The following is a 9,458-nucleotide window of genomic DNA, read 5'->3' as shown; positions in this document are numbered from 1 at the left end:
CCGGCTGAGAAAGATCCATGTTTGCAAGTTGCTGCCTCACGACGGCCTGAATGAGACACGACGGGCAGTGCCGCAACTAGGGTGTGTAGTGGGGATATCGCAGATGCGAGGGCCTTCCCGTGCACGTCGCACGATCCGCGTGAAAGAATCGGTGATGTACAATTGGTGCACTGCGCGCGGTACGGAGATGACTGGTCCTCACAGGAAAGTGACTGGTCCTCACTGCTCTCACTGGTGGGCTCGGTGACTGCACTACGGCGCAGGCATTAAACCACTCACTTTTGCGATGCAGATGACCATCCTTGGGTTTGCCAGCCTGCTGCTGCCGTCGCTGGCGTGCCTACCTATGGGGGCGTCATCGCCAAGCGCACTGCCACGCACTGGATATGGATACGGCTGCTTCCACCAAACACCCGTCAGCCGCACTCCCCCGCTGGATCTGCCGCTAGAGCAACTTCCGGAACTCACCAGACCATGGGCTACCGCATCATCATCGACATCACCATGTTTAAAAGGGCGTCATCCGCCGACACGGCTCTGTGGGCTCGGTGACTGCACTACGGCGCAGGCACCTAAACCACTCACTTTTGCGATGCAGATGACCATCCTTGGGTTTGCCAGCTTGCTGCTGCCGTCGCTGGCGTGCCTACCTATAGGGGCGTCATCGCCAAGCGCACTGCCACGCACTGGATATGGATACGGCTGCTTCCACCAAACACCCGTCAGCCGCACTCCCCCGCTGGATCTGCCGCTAGAGCAACTTCCGGAACTCACCAGACCATGGGCTACCGCATCATCATCGACATCACCATGTTTAAAAGGGCGTCATCCGCCGACACGGCTCTGTGGGCTCGGTGACTGCACTACGGCGCAGGCACCTAAACCACTCACTTTTGCGATGCAGATGACCATCCTTGGGTTTGCCAGCCTGCTGCTGCCGTCGCTGGCGTGCCTACCTATGGGGGCGTCATCGCCAAGCGCACTGCCACGCACTGGATATGGATACGGCTGCTTCCACCAAACACCCGTCAGCCGCACTCCCCCGCTGGATCTGCCGCTAGAGCAACTTCCGGAACTCACCAGACCATGGGCTACCGCATCATCATCGACATCACCATGTTTAAAAGGGCGTCATCCGCCGACACGGCTCTGTGGGCTCGGTGACTGCACTACGGCGCAGGCACCTAAACCACTCACTTTTGCGATGCAGATGACCATCCTTGGGTTTGCCAGCTTGCTGCTGCCGTCGCTGGCGTGCCTACCTATAGGGGCGTCATCGCCAAGCGCACTGCCACGCACTGGATATGGATACGGCTGCTTCCACCAAACACCCGTCAGCCGCACTCCCCCGCTGGATCTGCCGCTAGAGCAACTTCCGGAACTCACCAGACCATGGGCTACCGCATCATCATCGACATCACCATGTTTAAAAGGGCGTCATCCGCCGACACGGCTCTGTGGGCTCGGTGACTGCACTACGGCGCAGGCACCTAAACCACTCACTTTTGCGATGCAGATGACCATCCTTGGGTTTGCCAGCCTGCTGCTGCCGTCGCTGGCGTGCCTACTGTTGGGACTTGGGAGTCCGAGCCATGAAACGGTCGAGGCGACGGTGAGTCAATTGAACTTTATGTACAGTATGTACAAGGGCTTTTACATGATACAAGGGCCAAGAGCACCACGGGCTAGCACAAAGAAGAAGAGCGGCCCCGGCGGCGAGCGTAGCTCCGGCGTGATGGCTCTTCTGCTGCCCGTCTGCTGCTCGGGTTCAGCGCGGCTCCGCTTTTAAAGCCGCTGGAAAGGGTTACGGCAGCCAGCCGTTCAAATCCTCCAATCACTGGCCACCGTTCAAATTAGACCAATGGTCGAGAGCCGGCGAGCGTCTGAGGAGTTCGCACCGACGGAGAGGAGGAGAGGAGGAAGGGTCCGTGTCGCGCCGCGGTGTCGGGATGAGTCACGCTGCATGTCGCGACTTGTCCGAGAAAGTCTGGGCCTGTTTTGAGCGTCGGCGAGCGCGCAGCGCTTGTTTAGACAGGCCCGCCAGCGAAATGTGGGCGCCGGCACGACAGCACCACCGCCGCCAGACAATGCGCCACGAAGACGAGCTACTTCCGCGTGGCTCGGATGCGGGGCGCGCTCGTACGCCAGGCTCCTCCAAGTTCTCGTCCGGTGTTCAGCCGCAGGTAGCTCCAGGCTCCTTTCCGAGAACGGGTCCCGCTCGCCAGGACAGGATCACTGCTCCGCAGCCTTGTCGCCCAGGTGACTGGATCAGCTTCGCTCGGTCCTTCGGAAGAGCTTGCTTCTCAGCATCGGTCGTTGATCGTTCTGCATGTTGCGAAGAACCGACCGACAACAGGCAACACCCAACACGAGCAAGTGCCCTCCGTCACCCGTCAAAACACCAGACTTCAAGTCAAAAAAACTCTGCTGGCTATATTTCTGTCCCCTTTTTGTTCCCTCTTCTACAAGAGACACATGTGGGATACAAGAACTCCAAAGTAATTAACTCAGACAAAGTGTCAAACACACGAAACTCTCGGAATGAAATGAATGCAAAATAAATTCGCTCTCTTGAGATCACTCGGCCTGAAGAGCACTCAGCTGAGGCCACAAATGAGGATATCAATTTTTCCCCGATCTGCGAGCGAACTTAACAGCTGTTCGCGAAGAGACAAAATGTAGGTCACGAGGAGGCGAAGCCAGCCTTGCTTAGAACACACGGCTTAGTGCGTCTACGTTTGCGTTTTCCTCGCTTCTAACGGACGGTAAACGACACCCGCTACAGCGGAAACTAGTGACTCTGCCTCTTTCGCTGTGCTGCGCTTTTCTCTCTCTCTCTCTACTACCGTGGTAGCTAACGTCTCTGCCTCTTTCGCGGTAGACGCGCGTTTCTTTCTCTCTCTACTACCGCGGTAGCTAATGTCTCTGCCTCTTTCGCGGTATACGCGCTTTTCTTTCTCTCTGTACTTGTCTTTCCAGTTTCTACGGGAGCTACAGTACGAGAGCGATTCACTTTCATAGACAGGCAACTTGTCCCTTTCTTTGCGCTTCGCGCGCCAGTCGCGACGTCCCATAGCGAGTGCGCAACGCTTCCGATGGGACCGTTCTTTCTTTCTCTCTGTTCGTGGGGGCAAGTCAGACCTTGCACGAGTCTTGACTTTCTCGCGCACCCGTTTGCCTTTCCGCTCGGTGTGTAGTTCGCCTCTACACGGCCTTTTGATTTTAGGCCTACTAAGTGGCGTCATTTCGAATCGCGGCTTTCTATCGCGATAACTGTGCTTGGCTGAGCGCTTAGACGGTTTCTTCTTGGCAATTTTCTTGCCCCTGTCACTGCGGCCTCGTACAATCTTTCGCTCCTTGAGCTGTACACGCGCTTTCCTACCGCGCGCGTGCCGCTTTCTATGGGAGCGCGGTTTCTCCCGTGACTGCAGCGGAAAGAGAGAGCCGTCCTGAGAACACGCGCCTTTGCGCGTCTCGCTCTCTCTGTGCTGGCGGCAAGATTCACACTTATCCCGTTCCTTAATTTTTCGCCTCACGGGCAGCGCTCTCTTGTATCTCGGTTTCCTCCCAAGATACTCTTTCCCGCGCGAATGTTCGTACGATTTCTTTTTGCACTTTATATTACTGCCAAGATCTATGTGCCTCGACCCACTTATGCGCTTCGCTTTGCGCGATAGTGATGCCTCGCACATTTCTCTAGCTGTGGTTCTGACGTTAGTTTCAGGGCTAACCACGTGACTGACTTTACTAGAGTCATTTTGCCGGCGACGTTGGCGCTTCCGATGGTGGAAACCCGTTTTCGCGCGTTTGCCCTTTCTCTCTTTTCGGCGGCGCCCGTCTTTCTTCTGCCTGCCTTTCATCTTTCGGCGGCACCACTCTTTCTTTTGCCTGCTTTTCATCGTCTTTCGGTGACAGCTGTCTCTCTTGAGTTTGCCTTTACTGTTCTTTCGGCGGCAGCACTGCTTGTCTATCACCTTGTGGTGATAGCTCTCTTTTCGGAACTGGCTGTTACTTTCTTTCCGGTTGCAGCTTTCTTTCTCGTGCTTTCCTATCATTTTCTCCTGAGGAAGCACATGCTGCTTTCGTCGCCTAGGTTCCTGTTCTCTGACAATGTCACTATGATTCTCAGCCGATTCACGTGCGCTACCTAGATCAGACCTGTCTTTAGCGTCTTTACTAGCGTCCTCCAAACTGCGTTCTTCCTCGTCAGCCTCTACGAGTGCACATTCGTCCTCATCTTTCTCGGACGGAATGACGTCTACCGCCCCTATGTCTTCTGGAACGTTCTGTTCTCCACTGTCGTCCAGCACCTTAGTTTCTCCAGGCGCAGACGAACCAGTGTTTTCAACTGACATGAGTGCTGGTATACAGTTCTCGTCATGCTCCTGACGCGTTTCCGCCAATTTCGGATGAGGGTCGGCTCTGCACCCAGTCGCGGTGTTCCCGCTACTGCAGCTGCTTTATGGAAAGTCGCAAAGCTCAGAGCAGTGCGAAAGCACGGGACTCGTTTCGCATTCCTCGCCAGAGACACTAACGCACAACTCAGCGTCCGCAAACTCTCCATGCGCCTGCTTCCGTTGATCGTAAGTTTCGGGTTTCTGCATTTCTGCCGAACGCGCTGCACAACACGGTGTGCCGTCCTCATCTACTTCGCTTGCGTCGGCGCAAGCGTTTTCATTAATGTCCAGACGGACGTCCTCTCTGCCCTGTTCGGCAACTTCTCCTGCTTTCGACACGCTAGGAGATCCGCTTTCCGGTAACTCCGCCACAATCTCAATGGGCGAGACCTCTGTGATTTCGCCGTCCGATGCTGTGGCTACCTTATCCGAAGGTAGTGAGGTTTCCTCAGGTGACGAATGCGGGGCAACTTCCACTGTTATAGCAGCAGTTAAACCTGCCACGTACGAACTACCTTCCTCTGTGCCGCACTGGCAGGGCTGCTCTACAGCGACGCACTCTACCTCTGTGTCACGATCATCCGACCCTTCAGCATTTTCGAGCCACTCTAAAATGTCGGCTTTAAACTGGTAGGGAAAATCGTTAAACGATGGGGTGCTATTCTCTTGCAGGTACCTTTTGCGAAGGTCCAGCGGTGACACGTTATATCTCGCCAGTAAGAAGCTTTTCAGCTCATCGTAGTCCGCCAAGCCGTCGTCCAACAGGCGCTTGACAACGTCATACGCTTCGCTGGAAATCAGGGCTACCAACTTCTGTGCCCAACCATTCCGCTCAACGCGCTTTCTCTCGCAGACGCGCTCGAACTCCGCAAGATATTTCGCCATATCTTCGGAGATCACGAAGGGCTGCGGCCTGTCTCTCAGCTGTTGACCGTTAGTCTCATGCAGAGCGGACAATGTTTTATATCTCTAGAAATCGATCTCATGCGCTTCAAGTTCTAGGTCCATCAGTTTCTTAGCGCGGGCATGCCGTTTTATCTCAAGCTGCCTCCGTTTTTCTGCCTCTTCGCGCTCAAGCTGTTTCTGTTTTTCTGCTTTTTCGCGCTCAAGCTGCTTCTGTTTTTCAGCCTCTTCGTGCTCACGGCGTTCTGTGATCTCTTCCCAGGCCTCATTGGCTTCCTCAGCCGTTACATTCTCCTTTCGCATGATCTCAAGAATCGCATGCTTTTGTTTTGCGGGGCCCAAATCAATGCCCAACTCTTCACAAATTTCGATGAGTTCCTTCACTTTGAAGTTCTCCATCGCTCACAGTAGCCTCTTGTAGTTTGCCCTTTTCTTAGAATTCCCTTGCCGTTCACTACTATAGCGCTACTAGTATGACACGCGCAAGTAATTCTTTCCAAAACGCCTCGTTTACTCCCTCTCCACCAGCTTTCGTTTCAAAGCGCTCCGACTTGGCTCGAAACAACAAAGCTCTCTCCAGTGCAACACACAGCCCTACTCTAAACTACAATCACGTGTGCTAGAGCAGTCTGGCGAATTGAGGGGAAAACATCAGGCACTCACCGCGCCGAGGTAGCTGACGCCGGTCGATCCCGCAGCTGCCATCCACTGTTGGGACTGGGGCATCCGACCGCTGCCACCACTGTTGGGACTTGGGAGTCCGAGCCATGAAACGGTCGAGGCGACGGTGAGTCAATTGAACTTTATGTACAGTATGTACAAGGGCTTTTACATGATACAAGGGCCAAGAGCACCACGGGCTAGCACAAAGAAGAAGAACGGCCCCGGCGGCGAGCGTAGCTCCGGCGTGATGGCTCTTCTGCTGCCCGTCTGCTGCTCGGGTTCAGCGCGGCTCTGCTTTTAAAGCCGCTGGAAAGGGTTACGGCAGCCAGCCGTTCAAATCCTCCAATCACTGGCCACCGTTCAAATTAGACCAATGGTCGAGAGCCGGCGAGCGTCTGAGGAGTTCGCACCGACGGAGAGGAGGAGAGGAGGAAGGGTCCGTGTCGGCGCCGCGGTGTCGGGATGAGTCACGCTGCATGTCGCGACTTGTCCGAGAAAGTCTGGGCCTGTTTTGAGCGTCGGCGAGCGCGCAGCGCTTGTTTAGACAGGCCCGCCAGCGAAATGTGGGCGCCGGCACGACACTACCTATGGGGGCGTCATCGTCAAGCGCACTGCCACGCACTGGATATGGATACGGCTGCTTCCACCAAACACCCGTCAGCCGCACTCCCCCGCTGGATCTGCCGCTAGAGCAACTTCCGGAACTCACCAGACCATGGGCTACCGCATCATCATCGACATCACCATGTTTAAAAGGGCGTCATCCGCCGACACGGCTCTGTGGGCTCGGTGACTGCACTACGGCGCAGGCACCTAAACCACTCACTTTTGCGATGCAGGTCAGTAAACCGTATGTCCTCTTCGCTAAAAAATCAAGTAACTCTATGCTAGTGCAGTTCCCGAGCCCCCAGTGCTGTGTTGCCATTGCTGTTGAGTGCGTTTGTGTAATTCATTCTTTGTTAATGCTATCAGGTGACGTCGAAACTAACCCTGGTCCCGAAGACACGGCTGCTGTACTGGCTGCATTAGAGAAATTAACCGCCGGCCAGACACAACTGATTGCCGAGATACAGGGCTTGAAAACCCAGCTAAGCAAGACGGATGAAACCATTACAGACCTAAACAACCGAATGGCTGAACTAGAAACTCACTATCAAACACTTAATCTCTTAAGAACAGATATGGATGTACAGCAAGCAAACGCAATAGCCATGAATAATAAGATACACGAACTGGAAGCACACCTTGACGACGCAGAAAATAGATCTCGCAGGAATAATGTTATTTTCTATGGCATCCCCGACAATAGCACTGAATCATGGGCTGAGTCCGAAAAATTAGTTATTGATATTTGTCAGAATAATCTAGGTATACAGGTAGAACCTACCGACATTGAAAGAGCACACCGTCTTGGTAAGCACTCAGCCGATGGAACTCGTCCCGTCATCGTAAAATTCTTATCGTACAAAACCAAAAACGCTCTTCTATCAAATGGCCGGAAATTGAAAAACACCGGTTACAGTATTGGTGAAGACTTTTCCCGCCCCGTTCAACACGCACGGAAGCAATTGCTCACATTTGCCAAAGCACACTCTGACAAGTACTCTTTACGCTTCAAAACACTGCATATAGGATCAAAACGCAACACTTTCGACGCATCGTCTGATACTGTTAGAGAAGTCGCATAGCAGTTGCCCACTCACCAACCATCAACTAAACGTCGACCCACCACGCCCCGCATGTTCTTTCGTTTTCCATAATATTCACTAACATCCGAAGCTTCCTTCCTAAACGTGAACTCGTATCAAACATCATCTCGTCATCCAGGAGCAACATACTCATATTAACAGAAACTTGGCTAAAAAGTGATGTAACAGATGCTGAACTCCTAACTGATTTGCCTGATTTCAATGTTTATAGAAATGATCGGAAAAATTCGCGGGGGGGGTGGTGTCCTTGCTGCAATTCATAGGGATATATCTTGCTCTGTTGTTGACGTCACTTCTGACATCGAATCATTATGGCTCATTTGTCGCACTGCCCCCGTAACAGTACTGCTCGGCGTTTGCTGCAGATCTCCGCAGACTAATTCTGTCTTCCCACGCCATCTCAATAATACCATTCATAAACTTCTTACCACATATTCAAATGCTTACATCCTTCTTTTTTGGTGATTTTAACTACCCTGACATCGACTGGCAGAACTTAACTAGCTCTGAAATAACATGCCATGCGGAGGCAAAAAACTTTATCGAAATGTGTCTAAATTTTAACCTTACCCAATTAGTGTCACAGCCAACCCGTGTGACACAAGAATCAGCAAACACACTCGACCTTATATTAACCAATTTCCCCGAAAAACTAACATCTATCAGTTTTCTTCCGGAAATCAGTGACCACAAAGTCATACATGCTCTATTTTCATTTCACTCTACTAAAAAACAGACATCTGAAAAAACAATACGTCTATACGATAAAGGGAACTACAACGCAATACCTGAAGATCTTAGCACTTTTTTTCCCGAATATGAATCCGCATTTCACACTCGCTCAATTCATGAAAACTGGTCAATCTTCAAGAACAAATTAAACAGTCTCACTGATACGTTTGTCCCGACGATTATTTTCACACTAACCGCAATAAACCCTGGTTCACTCGGCCCTTAAAACGCCTAGAAAACAAAAAGAAACGATTTTTTCGCTCCGCCAAACGCATCGACACGCATGCCGCATGGGAAAAATACTACGAAATCGAAAAATTATATTTACATTCCGTTCGTGATGCCAAGCACTCATTTTATCACCACGACTTACCAAACCTACTAATAAGCAACCCAAAGCAATTTTGGCGGGTCCTAAATCCTACGCACCGTTCCCATATTACGTTAACGAATGACTTACATGAACCTGTTGCTGATAACGACTGTGCAGATGTTTTTAACAATGCATTCGCATCTGTCTTCACCACCGAGTTTGACGCGCCTCCACACTTATCATCCTTTAACTTGGAATCTTTCATGCCGGCTATCACCTTTAGCGAAGAAGGCATCTCATCCATAATTCATAATATGAAACTGTCGTTTGCAGCTGGTACAGACCTAATCAATTCAAAACTTTTGAAGAATGTGAACACTATTTGTGCAGCCTATTTATGTCTCCTTTTTTCACAGTCACTGTCTTCAGGAATCATTCCAGCTGACTGGAAACAGGGCAAGGTCGTTCCAGTCTACAAATCGGGTAACAGAGACTCACCTTTGAATTACCGCCCCATTTCCTTAACTAGTCTACCGTGTAAAATAATGGAGCACGTCATATACTCACAAATCATCAACTTCCTTGACGCAAACGAATTTTTCCATCCTTCACAACACGGATTTCGCAAGGGCCTCTCATGCGAAACCTAACTAGCACTCTTCCTTCATGACTTACATGCTAATCTCGACCGTAACATGCAGACCGATGCCATTTTTCTAGATTTTGCGAAAGCCTTTGACA

The 9,458-nt window shown here is 51.7% G+C and overlaps 1 protein-coding gene across 4 annotated transcripts; it reads left to right on the top strand.

The window, feature by feature from the left end:
• Positions 1-242: 242 nt before the first annotated feature.
• Positions 243-7,651, top strand: LOC149367817 (uncharacterized). Of its 4 annotated transcripts, none has more exons than XM_089567420.1 (3): positions 243-1,313; positions 2,184-2,211; positions 6,625-7,651. In XM_089567420.1, exons 1-3 carry the CDS (start codon positions 287-289, stop codon positions 7,649-7,651), a joined length of 2,082 nt encoding a protein of 693 aa, XP_089423546.1. In that variant the 5' UTR covers positions 243-286. The 4 variants fall into 4 exon arrangements, with proteins under 4 accessions (XP_089423546.1, XP_089423544.1, XP_089423545.1 ...); XM_089567418.1 differs by lacking the exon at positions 2,184-2,211 and adding an exon at positions 2,231-2,250 and having other exon boundaries at positions 243-1,333; XM_089567419.1 differs by lacking the exon at positions 2,184-2,211 and adding an exon at positions 1,924-1,943 and having other exon boundaries at positions 243-1,333.
• The last annotated feature ends 1,807 nt before the right edge of the window (positions 7,652-9,458 follow it).

The sequence above is a fragment of the Amblyomma mixtum genome, chromosome 1, assembly GCF_055824585.1.
Source record: "Amblyomma mixtum isolate Tamu chromosome 1, ASM5582458v1, whole genome shotgun sequence".
NCBI classification, from domain to species: Eukaryota; Metazoa; Arthropoda; class Arachnida; order Ixodida; family Ixodidae; genus Amblyomma; species Amblyomma mixtum.
The sequence above is the reverse complement of the archived record's forward strand: the minus strand, read 5'-3'. Positions and strand labels throughout refer to the sequence as shown.

Bases quoted from the DNA above. Each gene is read 5' to 3' on its own strand.
- LOC149367817 (XM_089567418.1), top strand. From the start codon at position 287: ATGCAGATGACCATCCTTGGGTTTGCCAGCCTGCTGCTGCCGTCGCTG. The intron at 1,334-2,230 runs GTCAGCCGCACT...TCGCCAGGACAG, and splicing joins GCTGCTTCCACCAAACACCC to GATCACTGCTCCGCAGCCTT. The intron at 2,251-6,624 runs GTCGCCCAGGTG...AACACCCGTCAG, and splicing joins GATCACTGCTCCGCAGCCTT to CCGCACTCCCCCGCTGGATC.